General features: G+C 38.0%; 1 protein-coding gene and 1 long non-coding RNA gene across 5 annotated transcripts in view; one reads left to right on the top strand and one right to left on the bottom strand.

Annotated features, from left to right (window-relative positions):
• Positions 1-14,579, bottom strand: part of SAMD13 (sterile alpha motif domain containing 13) — a 49,377-nt gene extending 34,798 nt beyond the window's left edge. The window contains exons 1-3 of one of the 4 annotated variants that reach the window (XM_017962994.3): positions 11,179-13,709; positions 10,960-11,060; positions 9,690-9,774 (exon numbers count right to left, since the gene is read on the bottom strand). In XM_017962994.3, coding sequence (XP_017818483.1) covers positions 9,690-9,742 — 53 coding nt within the window. In that variant the 5' untranslated portion in view covers positions 9,743-9,774; positions 10,960-11,060; positions 11,179-13,709. The other 3 variants (XM_017962984.3, XM_009211873.4, XM_017962996.3) reach the window with 3 other exon arrangements.
• On the top strand, positions 13,704-18,208 carry LOC103886326. Its single transcript, XR_002524324.2, has 2 exons — positions 13,704-13,798; positions 14,818-18,208. It is a non-coding gene; the product is annotated as an uncharacterized LOC103886326 (long non-coding RNA).
• The last annotated feature ends 724 nt before the right edge of the window (positions 18,209-18,932 follow it).

Below are 18,932 nucleotides of genomic sequence, written 5' to 3'. Positions count from 1 at the left end.
GTAAGGAATTCTTACAATTTTATAGCAAAAAAACTAATAACCCAATTTAAAAAAATGGTCAAAGGTCATAATAGATATCTCTCAAAAGAAGAAACACAAACAGCCAATATGTACATATATGAAAAGAGGTTCAAAATCACCAATCATCAAGGAAATGCAAATCAATGCAACAATGAGATATCATCTCACACCTCTTAGGATACTATTATCAAAACAACAATGACAAATGTTGGCAAGGATGTGAATAAATCATAACCTTTGCATACTGTTGGTAGAAAAGGTAGAAATGCAGAATGGGGAAGCTGCTACAGAACTGTAGATTCCTCAAGAAATTAAATATTGAACTACTAGGTGATCTAGCAACTCACTTCAGAGTATTTATCCAAAGGAATTGAAATCAGGAACTCAAAGAGATATTAGCACTCCCATATTCACTGCAGCGCTATTCACCAAGATATGGAAACAACTAAAATGTCCATTGACAGATAAATGAATTTTTAAAACACAGTGTAATAGTTGGGCTTGGTGGCTCATGCCAGTAATTCCAACTACTTGGGAGGCTGAAATGGGAGGATCCCTTAAATCAGGAATTTGAGACCAGCCTGAGCAACATAGGGAGACCCACCTCAAAAAAGAAATGCTATACATACATACAATGGCATATTATTTAACCTTAAAAAAGAAGGAAATCCTTACATTTTCAACAAAATGAATGAACCTTGAGAACATTAAGTGAAATAACCAAGTCAAAGAAGGCAGAATATTGCATGATTTCACTTATATGAGGTATCTAAAATAAACTCATAGAAGCAAAGAATAGAATGGTGATTGGCAGAGGCTCAGGGAAGGGGGAAAGGGGACGTTGATAATCAACAGGTATAAAACTTCTGCCTGGAAGATGGATACGTTTTAGAGATCTGTTGTACAACATTGTGCCTACAGATAATAATACTGTATCGTACACTTAAAAATCTGTTAAGAGTGTAGAACCCCATAGTAAATGTTCTCACCACATTAAAAAAGAAAGTGAAAAAAAAGAAAGAAGGAAGGAAAGAAAAAGAAAGCGAGAGAGAGAGAAAGGATGGAAGGAAGGAAGGAAGAAAGGAAGGGAGGGAGGGAGGGAGGGAGGGAGGGATGGAAGAACCATAGCACACTCTAACTTATCTTATCATACGCATCTGGAAAAGGGTTTACAACATCAGATCCTGGCTAGAAAGGTCACTTTTCAGGTTTGAATTATTGGCTCAGTTTGTTTCTTTCTTTTCATTTTCTGACAGACTGTTAAGAGATATTTAATAACAAGCCACTTACAATGTCTTGGGAGTTAATACTTTCCCTGGCTTTTAGGATACAACATCTTACCATGATGATCACTGCCGCACTCCCCACCCCTCCCCCACCTCTTTCCACATTGCTGTTTTTTTGGGAAGAAGAGCATTCCAGGAACCATCACACATTCAGGTAGGGTCAGGGCAGTGAGGTTGTGGGGACTGGGAAGAGTGGACAGAACAGACGAAAGTGTGCCTGATGGAGAGATCACGCAGAAACTACCTAGCAAGCTGAATAAAACCCCTCACTGCTTTCGAAGAAGATACATCTGAGGCTTGATAATTATTTATGCTCTATACTACAAGAGGACAGGCTTAGGAGTAAATAAACAAATGCTGAAGTCAGTGATCAGGCACATAGCTACTTCAGTCGGTTTCCCATTCCTTTTTTCATGAGAAGTCAGACCAGGCTTCCGGGCAAACAATCAAGGACCTGTGAGGTTTTTAATTCATTTCTGGATGTGACTGCTTCCCATGGAGATGCAGACCTGACTGACCTGTAGATTGCTGTACATGTATGCATGGTTGGACTTTTTTTTAATGAGCTAATAGTAGCTGTTGTTTTATTATTGTTATATGAAAAGTTCTCTTTTCTACAATGTTTTATACAAGTTCTTTTAACTCTACAATGAAGTCAGAGTTTTGAAACTCTAGCAATACCATAGCAGTTTCTAAGTCTACCTTAATATTTTAGTTCTGTCATTCACTTTCTAATCCTCTAATTCACATGAGCAAAAATGGTAATTTCTTTAACATAATACACGGCTTAACAGGTATACAGTTAGGTTTCAGAGAGGGCTATTTCAAAAGTAATTATTTCACAGTTAGTTCAAAACCTTACAACATTCATTACCAAGAAAAAAAAGCATCATATTACTAATTATGACAGGAATGTTAGTTCCAAAAATGTTTTTTAAATGCCTTTGCTTCAAAATGAAACAACACACTGAACACAAAGGCAGAGGAATATGGTGAAGACGCATGTGCAAGAAAAGAAGTGGCATTAATAAGAAATGGCTTGCTTTGAAAGTCCTTGCTAAGCTTCATCACTGGGAACTTTCTACTGCAGCAGGTCTTCTCCACTGAGGGGCTTGGGGGCACGGTGGTGGTAGGGAAATAAACTGCTTCCTGTTGAAAAGGAACTTACTACATGCATGTGTCATGTGGAAACATTGATTCCTTCTCCTGTCCTAGGATAAAATGAAAAAGGGAGAAAAAGACATTTTTCATCTGAAAAAGGGAGAAAGACTAAGCAAATGGGGGAAAAAAATTGAATTCTCATGATTTGAACAGATATGCACATACATGTTAAATACATGGATTAAAAAATTTTTAGTCAAAATTCTAACATGAATCTAACATGGCCAAACATAGATCAATGATAAGAGTGTGTCATGAACCAGCGTTTATAATTAATCCCAAATCTGTGCATCTGAAATCCACAAATAGAGAATACGATGATCCCATTTGTTCGATAAAAGCCTATTTGTATGTGTGTTTTGAATATATGTATACATTTTTGTGTATGCTGCCATATATGTGTATATTCTTAGTGCATGGGAATATATGTATATATTCTTGTATTATGTATACATGTGGATACATACAGTATGTGTACAAAAACTGCCAAAAAGGATATCTCAACTATTCAGATGGCTCCATCTTAGTTATTTAGGTAGCTATTTTTAAAAATGAAATAAATACGGACCTACTAGGCAAAATAAAATCTGGAATCTTAATAATAATCATATCTATCTACATGATTCAGAGCTCCCCATTCATGCTCTCCCCACCTGAGTTAATCATCACCCTCAACCTCATGTTCATATAACCTTTCCCCTGATGCAAGAATTTAGTTTGGGTATACACCTGTGCTTTTCAATATGGTAGCAGCTAGTACCATGTGGCTACTGAGCACTTAAAATTTGATTGAGGAACTAAGTTTTAAATTTAATTTAGTTTAAATGTAAAAACTTGAAGTGGTACAAAACATGCTTATGTTAAACACAATTCCATCATTTTGCCTACATTTTATTTGAACTGTTCCATCCTATAGGGTACTATGGTTGAAGTTCTCATGGCAGGTGCATGTGTCCTCTCTGGTAGTACATCCCCCGTTTGATTGGTGTCAGAGATTGATTCAGTTCAAATTAATTTTTTCCTATTCACCCAGGTAACACTGTAATGTGTTTGCTGAATGCTTATGGACAGCAGGAGTTATGAGGATCCCTTTCTATATTGCGATTGGTAATTAAATTGAAATTTTTATTATTATTTTAATTATTATATAATTAAATATTTTTAGTTAAAAATAAGCACAGTTAAATTTTAAAATCTAAAAAGAAAGCAGAATTGAGAGGAGATGCAGAAACTAGTAACATACAATAAAGAAAAAAGGGACCGAAAGAAGGTATGTTGGAAATTTCATGATGAAGAGCAATTGCAATTTGTTAGAAGATAGCAAGAGAAAGAAAATGCTGTTTGTTGTGTAAAAAAAGGTAAAGATAATATGATTTAAAACAGAATCTGAGCTTATAACTTTGTTTAGCTATAAATGGCTTGGATCTTTACATAGACAAAGAACCAATTTTTCAATGGACATATGGTTATTTCAGTTATAGAAATTTTGCCAGAATATTATCTGAAAAGACTCAACAGGTATATCACAACATGTAAAAGATTTCCGAATACAAGGTCTTTCTAACAAAACCTAAGACCAACTGATTCAAAATGTAAAAAGCCATTAAAACTTTAGTTTTAGATGAAAGTACAACATAAAGACACTGCCTAATTAATACTTGAGGTATGCTGCATCTCAGAAGACTTCCTAATTTATAAAGAAATGTCAATTTAGAACTTGAAAAACTAAATTCATGGTTTAGATATTTTTGAATCTTTTATCTCTGTCAAAGAATTTTAGCTAGATATACAAAAATTAAATTCTATCCAGATGGATGGTGCTTCAGCAATGCTAGTTTTTTTAAAAATCTGAATTTTAAAAATTGGAATTTATTGTAATTTTAAAACAAAAGACCAATGTTTTCTTACTGCTTCATTCCACTGTATGGTATCTATGTTTCATTTTCTGAAGCAGACTCTTGAAAAGGGTTACAGATACTACTGTTGAATTGTTCAGCATATATTTGCAAATGCTGTGGATCAATGCCAGTTAATGGAACTGTTAAAAGAAATAGAAGACAATGAATGTAATAATCTGTGTTCTTTGCCAACGCTTGTTGACTAATAGAAAAGATTCACAAAGATTTGCTCTACTGTTCAAGATTTTACTGAAACAAAAGGAATACTTGTCAATTATTATTATTATTTTTATTTTAGGCAGTCTTGCTCTGTTGCCCAGGCTGGAGTGCAGTGGCACGATCTCAGCTCAATGTAACCTCCGCCTCCTGGGTTCAAGCAATTCTGCCTCAGCCTCCCAAGTAGCTGGGATTGCAGGTGCCCACCATCATGCCTGGCTAATTTTTGTATTTTTAGTAGAGATGGCGCTTCACCATGTTGGCCAGGCTGGTCTCGAACTCCTGACCTCAAGTGATCTGCCTGCCTCGGCCTCCCAAAGTGCTGGGATTACAGGCATGGGCCACCGCGCCTGGCCAAATATTCAAAAATTAAAGACAAAAATGACTGAGTAACTTTGATATCACACTGCATATGAAACAGCTAAATTTGAAGTTCCAAGAAAATGAAAAGCTGATTTGTGATCTAGCTAAAGAGGAACAAAATTTTAGGCTAAAATTGCAAATTTTCAGAGTGCAATACAATATACAATAATAATTTCGTACATTTTCTAACATGAATAAACTTCAAGAAAATCTGCAGATTTATTGAAATTCATAAGATTATTGTTGTTTATCATTTTACGCAAAACCTCTTTGAATTCGATGTTGGTAATATTGACATGTGTTAATAAATTGACTTAACTTGAACAGACATAGTTTTGAAATCAATATGCTTTTGCTTCAAAGTCAAATCAAGACAAATCAGTTGTGTCAATGTGGATGTAAATATTGCAAGAAACTAATTTCTCACATAATTCATAATTCAGTTTTTGGAAAACTTTTAAATATGTTTGGAATTATTTAGGTATGTGATCCTACCTTTTGAACTGTAAATTTTAGGAAATATAAATGCAGATTAAATATGTCCAATGAAATGTTTATGTCCAAAATGAGAGACACTGTAAGTCAAGCTTGTCCAACCTGTGGCCCATGGGTTCCATGTGGCCTAGGATGGCTTTGACTGTGGCCCAACACAAATTCGCAAACTTTCTTAAAACATTATGAGATTTTTTTTTGTCCTCATCAGTTCTTGTTAGTGGTAGTGTATTTCACCTGCGGCCAAAGACAATTCTTCTTCCAATGTGGCCCAGAGAAGCCAAAAGTTTGTACCCCTCTGCTCTAAGTGTAAAGTACACAACAGATTTAGGAAATTTAGTGCAAAAATGTAAAATACTTCATTGATAATGTCATGTTCATTACATGTTAAAGTGATATAATGAGTTAAATAAAACATATTATTAAAATGTATTTTACCTATTTAAATATGGCCACTAGAAAATTGAAAATTACATATGGGGGCTCAGATTTTATTTCTGTTGGACAGCACTGACTGATACATATATCCAGAAATTGAATTATTAATGTATAAAATATTCCACTGTTTAACACTAGAAAAAGTACCAAACTGTTCTGCAAAGCTGCCCTATCAGTTAATATTCCTACTAGCATTGTATCCTATCCATATCTTCACTAATGTTTAGAATTGCCTCGTTTTAAAATTTTCGCCAAGTGAATGGGTACGTCATTATGATCTTAATTTGCATTTTTTGGTCACTAATGGTACTAAACATCTCTTCATATGTTAATTGGCCATATATATTTCCTCTTCTGCGAAATGTTTGCTCATGTTTTGGCCATTTTTCTTTGGTATTTTTCTGTTTGTGCTTTTCTTACTGATTTATTTGTTATTACCATTGAAGACCCTGAATATAAAATTAAATATAAGATTCACTTACTCTTCCATCTCAGAATGTGTGATCTGCCCACTTTGGCCTCCCAAAGTACTGGGATTACAGGTGTGAGCCACCATACCCAGCTCACCACTTTTTTCAGCTTTTCACTGCAGGTTCTACTCAGTGTAATAAAGTAGGAGAAAGAAATACAAGGCATTCAGATTTGGAAGGAGGAAGTAAAACTGTCTTTATTCACAAGACGTAATTGTCTATGTTACAAAATGTGGTGTAATCTACTAAAAAGCTACTAGTAGTAATAAGTGAGTTTAGTAAGGTTGTGGCATATAAGATCAATATAAAAAATCAATTGTATTTTTATACGTTAAGATAATTGAAAATTCAAATTAGAAAAGCAATACCACTTAAAATAGCATCAAAAACATGAAATGTTAGGGATGCATCTGGCAAAAAGGTGCAAGATCTTCACAGTGAAATCTACACAATATTGCTGAGAGAAATTAAAGAAGACCTAAGCCAATGGAGAAAAATCCTGTGTTCATTTTTGGAAGACACAATATTGTTAAAATACCAACTCTCTCCTAATTGATATATAATTCAATGCAATGCCAATCAAAATGTCAACAGATTTAAAAAAAAAATTGGTGGAAACTGACAAGCTAATTCTAAAATTCATATTGAAATGTACAGAGGCAAAACACCCTTGAAAAAGAACAAAGTTGGATGGCTAACACTACCTGATTTCAAGTTACATTTATCAAAACAGTGTTGTATTGGCATAAATATACACAAAAAGATCAGTGGAATAGAATACAGAGTCCAGAAATAAGCCTGCACATATATGATCAATAATTTTTCAACAAAGTTGCAGAAGTGTTTGAACAGAGGTGGGAAGATTGGATATCCACAGCACCACTACCACCACCACACAAAGCACTTCAACACTTCAAACCCTTATCTTACACCACAAACAAAAATTAACTCAAAAACCGTAGTCCTAAACCCTGAAACCTAAAATTGTGAAACTTCTAAAAGAAAACCTAGGAGAAAATAACTGTAACCTTGCATTAGGCCAAGAATTCTTAAATATGACACCAAAAGCACTATCCACAAAAGAAAAAAATTGATAAACTAGACTTCATTAAAATTTAAAAACTTTGATACTTTGAAAGATACTATGGAGAGAATGAAATGACAGGTCACATGCTTAAAGAAAATATTTTCAAATAGTATATATGATAAAGGACACATTCATAATATATAAAAACTCTCCATACAATAAATATGAAAGAAGTAGCCCAATACAAATATGGGCAAAAGATTTGAACAATACTTCATCTAGGAAGATATATGAATGGCAAATAAGCACAGGAAAAGATGCCCAACATCATTAGTCATTAGGGAAATAAAAATTAAAACATAAAACACCTGATATAACGTCTAATATGAAAGTGATTGATCACACTAAGCTCACGAGGATGTGGAACAACTGGAACACGACACCCACTGCTGGTGAGAATGAAAATGGGACAACCAGTTTAGAAAACAGTTTGGCAGTTTCTTCAAAAGTTAAACAAACACCCACCATAGAGCCCAGCCAGTTCCATTCCTAAGTAATTATGAAAGAGAAATGAAAGCATATGTCCACACAGAGACCTGTACACAAATGATCAAAGCAGCTTTATTTATAATACCTAAGAAATAGAAACAAACCAAATGTCTATCATCATTTGGATGGTAGTAAACAAATTGTTATAGATCCAAACAATGAAATATTACTGAGTAATTAAAAAGTAATAATGTATTGATATACATGATAACATGGATAAATCCCAAATTAATTATGCTGAGTGACAGAAACTATATGTGTGTGTGTGTGTGGGGGGGGTGTATACACATTCATTTATATAAAATTCTAGAAGCAGCAAACTAATTTATAATGACAGCGTAACAGTGGTTGCCAGGGGATATAGGGGCAGAAAAGGACAGGAGGGAGAGATTACAAAAGGTCATAAGGAAATTTTGGAAGTGATGGAAATATTCATTATCTTAATTGTGGCGGTAGTTTCAAGAGGGGATAAAAATATCAAAACTTACTTTATATACATGCTATTTATTATGCAAGGATTATACTTCAGTAAAGCTGTTAATTTTAAAACTAATTACAATTAAGTAAAAAATAAAAGTTCAGTTTCTTATACTAGTCACATTTCATGTTCTTAGTAGCCACATGTGGCTAGTGGCTACCATTTCAGCACAAATACAGAACATTTCCATCATTGTTGAAAGTACTGTTGGATAACACTGATCTAACTCATACATAAAACAGCATCTGTTTCTTTCATTTCTCCTCCACCTACCTACCCCAAACTTTAGGGATGGTAATAAGCAAGGCAGTATGGCACTGATATATAAATTACCCGAGAACTTTAAAAAACAGATTTTATTACGTTAGTTTTAATGTAACTTTGCTGTGGAGCAAAATATACCTTCTATTCATAAACATATAGCACACAGTTTCCTCATTTAGATATCACAGCTTCTATGGATTATATTTAATTAGTTTCCTCCAAAGCTCAAGTTGATGTCAATTTTAAACTAAATGATATGGAAAGAAATGAAACAGATAACTCGCTCTTGGAACTTACTTTCTCCTTGTAATCAAAGTACTTATTGCTTTGCTATAACTCCTAAGTGAGAATATACATTTTTTCATATACTCATAAATATCAAAATATTATGTTACATATGCAATTGAATGTTCCCATTTAAAAGAATCAAGTATATAACTCTTACACAACACATAGAAACACAAGTTTCAAATGTGAGAACAGACATTAACATAAACACCATGTATGCACTGAAATGTTTCACATTCATTAAACAGTTCATAAAATTAGGACGGAGAAGTTGTTAAACTATATTCTATATTCTTACTGAAGCTTTTTCCCTTCCTGCACTATAGCTCTTAGTTTTCAGAGTTAGAGGTGACTGCATCTCAAAAAAAAAAAAAAAAAAAAAAAAAATTCGAACTCAATTTTCTGCCCTCATTCTGTGTTGTCTACGAAGAGTCTCTGCTTGGAGTTTTTGTTTCAATATACAGAATGCAGGGCTGAAATCCTCAACCATCCTTGTTCCAAAGCCTGATACACAAACCTTTCATATATATTTTGATGTCTGAGTCATCTCTGTCTTAGAAATGGAATACGGAAAAAGGTAACTGGGGTAGGGGGGAGAAGGGAGGTTGCTGGCCAATGTAGACAAACCAAGGCGACCTCCGAACTGTGTATTGTAGTAGATAAGCAAGAAGTACGAAAATAGAAACCAAGTCCCTCTGTTGTTTGCAGAAGCAGAACTCAGAAGCCAGCTTCACTTACTTTTTTACACCGACAGAGCCATTTTCCTTGTTTTCCATGTCAACAGATAGCATGGGAAGGCTGCAGGGTTCCTTTACTTCAGCAACTAATCAATAAGGGAGAAAAGCTTGTGTTTAATTCTTAGAAAGTGAGAGAAGAATATATATTCTGAATCGGAAACATAATGGTCCCTTTTACAGCTTCACACCAGTTCACGTATGTTTGTTTAAATCTCCAGTTCCCTCGGCGATTGGAGAGATGTGATTAAACCTAAAGAACTGGAGGAGACGGATTGGGGTGCTTTCATCTGTACTGGCACTCCCTGCCTTGACAATAAGCATTTGCAAATGAAATTGAATCCTTGTTGAAAACAAGTGCTGTGTGAACTGGCACAGCTTCTCCTGGGTGCCTAGCTCTCACTTAAGACACTGCAACTCATAAATGAGTCAAAGTAGAGAAAAACAATCCCCCTTTTCCTTCCCCCCTCCCATTATGGGCTGTGATTTGTTTTTTCTTATTGCATTTGTTTTTTTTTTTTTGGTCCACTCCCCCTTGCTCCTAGATTTTTTCATTGCAATGCAGAAGGACACTTAAAGCTTTTGTCAGTAAGTATTCCCCTACCTCACATTCTCAACGAAAGCCTCAAAAACCCGTCTGTGAGATGGCCATGCTGTGGTAAAGCAGGAAGCTCACAAAAAATGCCAGATAGCCCTTAGCACAGAAAGGTGGTGCTGGGGTGTGTGTGTGTGTGTGTGTGTGTGTGTGTGTGTGTAAGAAAGAGTAGGTAGCTCATTAGATTTATGAAAAATCATCAGAACATTTAAGGAGATATTGTAGCATCCATCATTCTCTCTTTTTGTTTAGTAGGATGAGGGCTGTGAAAAATTAAAAGCCTTCCACAATTAATATGCAATTAGCAAAATGAAAAAGCTACGAACAAAACTGCTTTAAGAAAAAAAAAAAAAAAACGGAAGCAACAGTCCCGAAACGTGTTTGCTCTTATTCAGTGGAAGCCATAAATTAAATACATTTCCACTCAAATCACTTTATACTTCGGCACTCCTTCTCTAGGGATTACTCTGACATGGCAAGTGCATCATTTAGTATATTCGCAAGATTTTATCACTGTTAGAGAAGTAGATGATTAACAAATAACACTGTAAGTGTGGGATAATTTTCACTCCTGAAACACACACATACACACAAACTTCCAGTTGCTAAACCACTTAGATCACTGATAGAGAAATCCAACATTTAATATATAGATAGATATTAGCATACATTCACACACCGTTAGAGAGTAGACAGGAAGATAGTGCTGCTGCTCCATGCTAACAGAATATGATTTCACTTCAGTTGGAAACTGTTACACATTCACCATTTTCTAAGCATCTCAGAAAACAAAACAAAACAAAACACTCACAATGATACTCTGCAACATCACACTACATTGTCTTATTATTATTACTATTATTTTCTTTTTTTGTGGAAAAGTAAAAAGAAAACCTACCTATAAGCAACTAAAAAATATCATTTTTTATAGGCTTATCAAGAACAGCCAAAGAAACCCCAATGTTTTCTTTCACAAAGTAGGCTGGCAAAGGAATTCAATAAGGAGGTACAATTTGACACAGTGAAATAAAACCAGGCTGGCTCTCAGCCAACATGACGTTAGGAATCACACACAAGCTGCACCAACTGCCTTCTGGTTCATGGCTGACTTTTTAAAGCTACAGTGTGCCTGTTCACTTTTGCTAACTACCTTCAGCACAATTAGTGCAAGAGAATGAGTCAGGAGTCCAAAACCTGCAGAATTCTCCCTGCACCTGTCTTGTACAAAGAAAAACAAGCTCTCTCAATAGCTTCTTATTTTCTCCCTCCCCTTCATTGTTGCTGCATGATAGGTCTTAGCTGTTGTTCTGAGCGTGAATGTCATGTTTCAAACTATTTCGTTTTCTCCCCAGAGGGAAAAATAAGAGTGAGAACCCAGTGCTTATGGGCTATAACCAGAGAACACTTGGAAGCTGCAGTCCCATGTTACTCTTTTTTTCCTAATAGAGATTGGTGGACAAAGTTCCCAGGGCTGGCTTTTAAGTAATCTCTTTGTGAGAATAAGGAAAGCACTGCCCAGCAGCAAATCCTTTTACTTCATTATGCAGGAAGTAACATATTTCAGAGAGGATGCAAAATAGATGACCAGATCTCCTGAAAACGCCCACATTCTTTTATTTTGGCATTTATCCTGCCAAATGAAGCCAGCAAAAATTCAGACTGAAACAAACAAAACCTTATTCTACAAAATGAAAACAATTAGTTCTGGGAGGTTTAATTTTAACTGTTTATCCCAGTTGCACAAAAAGCATAATTCAAGAAATTCAACCAACACTTACCATCTATGAGTACCCAGTACTATATTAGTTGCATATGAGTAGAAAGACATTATGCCCACCCCAAAATTCATAGTCTCTCCCGCCATCATCCTAAATACCAAATCAGAAAACTGGGAGGTGGAGCAGAGAGGCTGGGCAAGATCTTTTGTTTACGTTACCCTGGTCATTCTCACAGTTTCCGTGCTTGGCTTCAACCACTTTTCCAGGGGAATCATCTCATCCCATAAATGTTCTGCACATACACAGAAGACATACATGGTTGCCTCTTCATTGAAATAAACATCAATCAACATTTGTACACTTTTAGGTCAAGATGGTCAACAAAACCACTCAAAACAGGACACAGAACACAGGTTTCCCAGAAAGATCTTGGAAAAGTTATCTGTTGCTGTAATATCCTGTAGAATTCAGGTAGAATCCGAGGAGAAAGTTGCCTGCCTCCCTTCTTAAAAATAATCTTTTAGGACATTAGAAGATCAACTTTGATCTAAATTTGGAACCCGAATTTCAAGGTCAAAAATTGGTCCTTTACTTATTCCAGGAATTATATTAGAAATGTTCGACTTCCTTAAAGATCACTGCCGAGAAAGATTTCAAATATTTGCCATTGCTCCCTTGAAAAGGCAAACAATAGTAATCTAGGAACCAATTAAATATTTTTGAGCACTATTTTTGAGCACGGGTCAGGCATGTGGATCTTTCACCAGTGCTGATCTCAAAATGATGGACTCTTACCGAGATAAAAAGCTCTTTCACTAACAGATTCCATAATGCTTTTGGACTTGATCTGAAATTCCTGAACTATTCTCCCAGTAAATCCAAATTGGAAGCGAGTTGGACTGGGAGTTCTGTGTCCTGGGAAGCTGGGGTTGTCCTGACAGTGCTGCTCAGAACAAAAGCATGTTCAGCTCTCCACTCTTGAGGGGGAAAAGGCAGAGACTGTAGTTACACCCAGCTCTTCCTTAGACACAGCCGCAGGAGAAAGGATTCTGTGATGTTTTTCCAAGCATCTCTTCCTACATGTACAAAGGGACATCCCCTCCCATCTGGCCTGCTGTGATCAAAAGTTTGCCTGTTACACAACAGTAAAGTTTCAGAAAGTGTTGTAGGAAGTTAATCCCGTGGTATAAAAAGTGAGCCACAAAGACACTCTAAATTATGACAACAGGAGGTTTCACTTACCAGCTAGTTTCTAACTTTGGTAGTAAACTGACACTTGTGAATATAAATATATATATATACACACACACTAGTACTCACACACTCCCTCCAACAAAATGTTTGACATCAATCCTCTGCTGATAAAAAGTTGTGTGTGTAGCGTGTAGCATAAAGTATGTATGTGTAATGTGTGTACTATGTGGTGCACTTTGTGTGTGGGTGTGGTACATATGTGGGTGTGTATGTGGTGTGTGGGGGTGAGGGAGAGAGGCAACCAAACAAGACCTTCTGATCCAGCACATTATGGGATATGCTGAAATAACTTTGGAGATCCTGAAATCTCCAAATTATATGCTGAAATTAACTTTGGTGTCAGTATTCTGGAACAGAAGTTTCGACCCACTTGGGAACGGGCTCAGATAGGGAGAGGGGAGGCGGTTAGGAAGGGCGGGAAGCTGCTGACTTTGATTGGCTTCTTTTCTAGATCAGCATTCATCCCCCAGGCAGAAAGGACTCGCCTAGGGAGCCAGCGCGGTCCCAAAGGAGCCGCCGGCCCTGCCTCCCGGGATCCGACCCCAGGTGCGTCCAGCCTGAAGTCGCCCGAAGGCAGGGCCGACCTCACCGCGCCGGGAATGGCGTCTCAGGGGCAAGTGAGAATTGGCCCGGAGAGGGGACGGTAGGGGCAGAAGACGCCAATTGCCTCTTGGACCAGCAGCGCCGGCCCTGAGCCACACGACTCTCTGTGGCACTGGGGACAGAGCGGGGAAAGTTTCTGGCTAAGACTTTCACGGAGAGACGGTTCGCTGGCGTTTAGTGCGGGGGCTCCCCGGGGAAGCCGGTCTTTGGAAAGTGGAGGGTGTAGGTGTGGCGCTTGCGGGGCACCCCGCCGAGTCGTGCCACCACCCCGTCCCGCTCCCCGAGCACTGCCAGCAGCCCCAGGCGAGCCCCGGCTCTCCGTGGGGCAGGGCACGATTCTGCCCCCATTCCACTCCACGGTGAGAGCCCACGTCCGTGGGTGCAACGAGCTGCAGGAGCACCGAACACTGCCAAGATGAGGGAGGGCAGAGCGGTTTTCATTGCGGCATTCTTCGTTTCCTTCTATCCTGGAGAGAGGAGAGGGCGGGCGCCTTCCCACGCCCTGGCCGCACAGGCGGATTACTTACCTCCCCGCATGGCCGCGCTGGGAGGTTTGCCCCGCGCGGAGCTCGGCGGCCGCCACGCGCAAAGCCCCCGTGCAGCCGGCCGGACGCGCGCGGCACGCCGGGAGTTGTAGTCCACCGCGGGTCGGCTGGGGTCGGAGGGGCGGGGACCCCCAGGAATGGGGAAGGCCAGGACTAGAAGGGACAAGACCTGGGCAGGACAAGGGAGGATGTTTGCAAAAACTTAAAACTTCCAGGGACCTGGGGGGAGGGGAACCCTACTAGAGAGATTTTTAAAGTGAGGATTTTTTAGGTTAATACCATTTTCTTCCTGTCTTACTCGCTTATCACAACCCCAATGAAGTTTTAAGCTGGACTCTGGCAGTAATGTTAAGTAGACATTTTCCCGGCCAACTTCATATTATTTAGGGCTCTATTCTCCCTTTATCTTGAACACAGATGTGCCATTCTCTGCTTGGACGCACACAGAGTATTCTCGCTCACAGAATATCTCAGTTGAAGCCCTGAGCATGTAAAAGGAAGGTGAGTAGTTAGTTGCACCTTACACGTGCAGGGTGCTTTATAGCTCTCTTTACAAAGCACTGTGTACTTGATTGGTTCATTATATAAGAATCATAAAGCAACCCTGAGAGTTAGTCAGAGAAAAGCTAAAGATGCAGGGAGGTTTTTTTTTGTTTTTTTGTTTTGTTTTGGTTTTTTGAGACGGGGTCTTGCTCTGTCGCCCAGGCTGGAGTGCAGTAGCGCGATCTTGGCTTGATGCAGGGAGTTTTGGAGTTTTGTGTATCTGCATCTGCAGAGGTTGGAGTCATCCTGTCTATTCATTTCTTTCTCCAGCCTCTCATAGCAGCTGGGAAGAGAGAGTGGAGAGAAAGAGGGCTCAGGACAGGTGTGGACACGGTGGAAGAAGAGGAGCCTGCTGTGACAGACTTCCTTGAAATGACTAACAAGTAAATCTTTAAGGAAATAAGTAAAACCAAAAGAAGGACTTATGGGTTGGAAGAAGGGAAGGAGAAGGAAAAGGCAGATGGGATAGGAATAGGCATTAAAGATTGCAAACAGGCTAGTAGCAAAGAAAGCAAGAAAACAAACAGGGTTTTTAGAAACCAGATAAACCTTGGATTCCTGGTGTTGTCACTTCTGAGCTATCTCTGTGACCTTAGGTAAGTTCTTTAACCTCCCCAAACCTATTTTGCCTCATCTGTAAAATTAAAAAAAAAAAAAAAAAAAAAAGTTCTGACTTTATCATGTGGCTGTGCCTATTAAAAAGAGACAGGAAGCACATAGTATAGTGCTGGGCATATGATAGGCAATTAATGTTGTCTACTATTATTATCTGCAGAAATTCCCTTTGTGTAAGTATCAAAAAATAAATTGGAGTGAAAGTACCAGTGGAAGTACCAAAATTAAATTGGAGTGGCTGTGACAATACTCTAAGCTACTGGCAATGATAGCTTGAACTACATTGACAGAAAGGCAACCATGTTGCCATGAGATGGGAAAAACAGCGAGTACAATCAATTGGATGTGGGGAAGGAAGAACAAGAATCAAATTGGTTGTTATTTCTAGATTAAGTAGATGATGTTGTCATTCTCATAAATAGATACAACTGATGGAAAAATGGGTTTTGGAGGAAGATGACCACTGGCTTTCCTCATTTTATTGTGCTTTGTTTTATTGCAGTTCACAGAAAATGTGTTTTTTGTTTGTTTGTTTATTTTACAAATTGAAGGTTTTTGGCAACCCTGTGTTGAACAAGTCTATTAGTGCAATTTTTCCAGCAGTATGTGCTCACTTCATGTCTCTGTGTCACGTTTTGGGCATTCTCATAATATTTTAAGCTTTTTCATTTTTATTGTACCTGGTATGGTGATCTGTGATCATTGATCTTTGATGTTACAATTGTAATTGTTTTAGGGTGCCACAGACCATGCCCATTAATCTATAAATGTTGTGTGTATTGAGTGCTCCACCTACCAGGTGTTCCCCACCTCCCTCCCTCTGCTGGTCCTCCCTATTCCCTGAGACACAACAATATTGAAATTCGGCCAATTAATATCCTTATAATGGCCTCTATGTGTTCAAGTGAAAGGAAGAGTCATACGTCTCTCACTTCAAATCAAAAGCTAGAAATGATAAACTTAGTGAGGAAGGCATGTCAGAAATCCAGATAAGCCAAAGTTAGGCATCTTGTGCCAAACAGTTAGCCAAATTGTGAATGCAAACAAAAACTTGAAGGAAATTAAAAGTGCTATTCTAGTGCATACCTGAATGATAAGAAAGTGAAACAGTCTTATTCCTGATATGGAGAAAGTTTTAGTGGTCTGCATAGAGGATCAAACCAGCCCCAACATTCCTTTAAGCCAAAGCCTAATCCGGAGCAAGGCCCTAACTCAAGGTTGAGAGAGGTAAGGAAACTGTAGAAAAGTTTGAAGCTAGCAGAGTTTGGTTTCTTAAACAAGGTTTAAGAAAAGAAGCATAACATAGAAGTACAAGATGAAGAAGCGAGTGCTGATGGAGAAGCTGTAACACGTTATCCAGAAGATATAGCTAAGGTAGATGGAGGTGGCTACAATAATCAGCAGTTTATCAATGTAGACTTAATAGCCTTCTATTGGAAGATGCCATCTAAGACTTTTCTAGCCAGAGAAAAATCAAAGCCTGACTTCAGAGCTTCAAAGGACAGGCTTATTAGGGGCGAATGCACCCAGCGACCTTAAGTTGAAGCCAATTTTCATTTACCATTATGAAAATTCTCGGGCCCTCAAGAATTATGCTAAATTGACTTTACTTGTGCCTTATAGATGAGAGAAAAAGGCCTGGGTGACAGCATATCTGTTTACAACATGGTCTTCTGAATATTTTAAGCCTACTGTTGAGAACTACTACTCAGAAAAAAAGATTCCTTTCAAAATATTAATGCTCATTGACAATGCACCTGTTCAGCCAAGAACTTGATCGAGATGTACAAGAAGATGAATGTTGTTTTCATGCCAGCTAGTAAAACATCCTTTCTGCAGCCTATGGATCAAGCAGCAAATCTGACTCTCAATTCTTATTATTTAAGAAATCTTTTTTATAAGGCAATGGCTGCCACAGATAGTGATTCCTCTGATGCAGCTGGGCATCATAATTGAAAGCCTTCTGGAAAGGATTCATCATTTTATATGCCATTAATAACATTCATGATTCATAAGAGGAGGTCAAAATATAACATTAACATGAGTTTGGAAGAAGCTGATTCCAAGCCTCATGGGTAACTTTGAGGGGTTCAAGACTTCAATGGATGAAGTCACTGCAGATGTGATAGAAATAACAAGAGAAATAGAACTGGAAGTGGTGCATGAAGATATGACTGAATTGCTGCAATCTCGTGATCAAACTTGAATGGATGAGGAGGTGCTTCTTATGATTGAGCAAATAAAGTGGTTTCTTGAGATGGAAACTATTCCTGGTGAACATGCTATGAACATTGTTCAAACGACAACAAAGAATTTAGAATATTTCATAAACATAGCAGATAAAGCAGCATCAGAGTTGTAGAGGATTTACTCCAATTCTGAAATAAGTTTTACTGTGGTTAAAATGCTGTTCAATAGCATCACATGCTACAAGGAAGTCTTTCATTAAGGGAAGAGTCAATTGATGTGGCAAACTTTATTGTTGTCTTCAGAAATTGCCACAGCCATGCCAACCATCAGCAACTGACTACCCTGATCAGTCACCAGCCATCAACGATGAAGCAAGACCCTCCACCAGCAAACAGATTACAGCTTGCTAAAGACTTTAAGATCGTTAGCATTTTTAAGCAATAAAGTATTTTTAAATTAAGATATGCACTTTTTAGAAGATCTAATGCTAATGCATACTGAATATACTACAATGTAGTGTAAACATAACATTTATATGCACTGGGAAACAAAAAAATGTGTGTGACTTACTTTATTGTGATATTTGTTTTATTGTGGTGGTCTGGAACTGAGCCCACAATGTTCCCGAGGGGCCTGCAGTTTGATTTTGGACATGCATAACTTAAGGGTTTATCTGAGTGAATGACCAAGTGGAAGTTGGAAATGTGGATTTGGATTTTTCATGTAGAAATGGGACTTTGAGAGTTGATTACTTAGGAGAGAAAGTTGAAGAGCATGTGGAGAGGAAAAAGAAAGGACAGCAGGTGTGAGCATGGGGAGATGAGAAGTCAGATAATAATGGCAGGCAGGAATTGGTTAAGGAGGAAAGGAAAGCTTCAGGGATGTAGTGACATGGGATGCGAGGGAGGATGGAGAGATGAGGAGCAGCTTCTCAACAGGTTAAATGCTCCAGAGAGGTAGCCAATGACAACAGAAAAGAGGCCTCTGGATTTATAGATCAAGAAACTATTGGGATTGAACTGCTTCCAGGGGTTCTTTTGGAAATTTACCAGAGTGATTTTACTTGTCCCAGTGATTGGGGAGTGTATTAGTGCATTTTCACACTGCTGTAAAGAAATACCCAAAGCTGAGTAATTTATAAAAAGATTTAATTGACTCACAGTTCCACATGGCTGGGGAGGCCT

Source organism: Papio anubis, chromosome 1 (genome assembly GCF_008728515.1).
Source record: "Papio anubis isolate 15944 chromosome 1, Panubis1.0, whole genome shotgun sequence".
Classification (NCBI taxonomy): domain Eukaryota; kingdom Metazoa; phylum Chordata; class Mammalia; order Primates; family Cercopithecidae; genus Papio; species Papio anubis.
The sequence above is the reverse complement of the archived record's forward strand: the minus strand, read 5'-3'. Positions and strand labels throughout refer to the sequence as shown.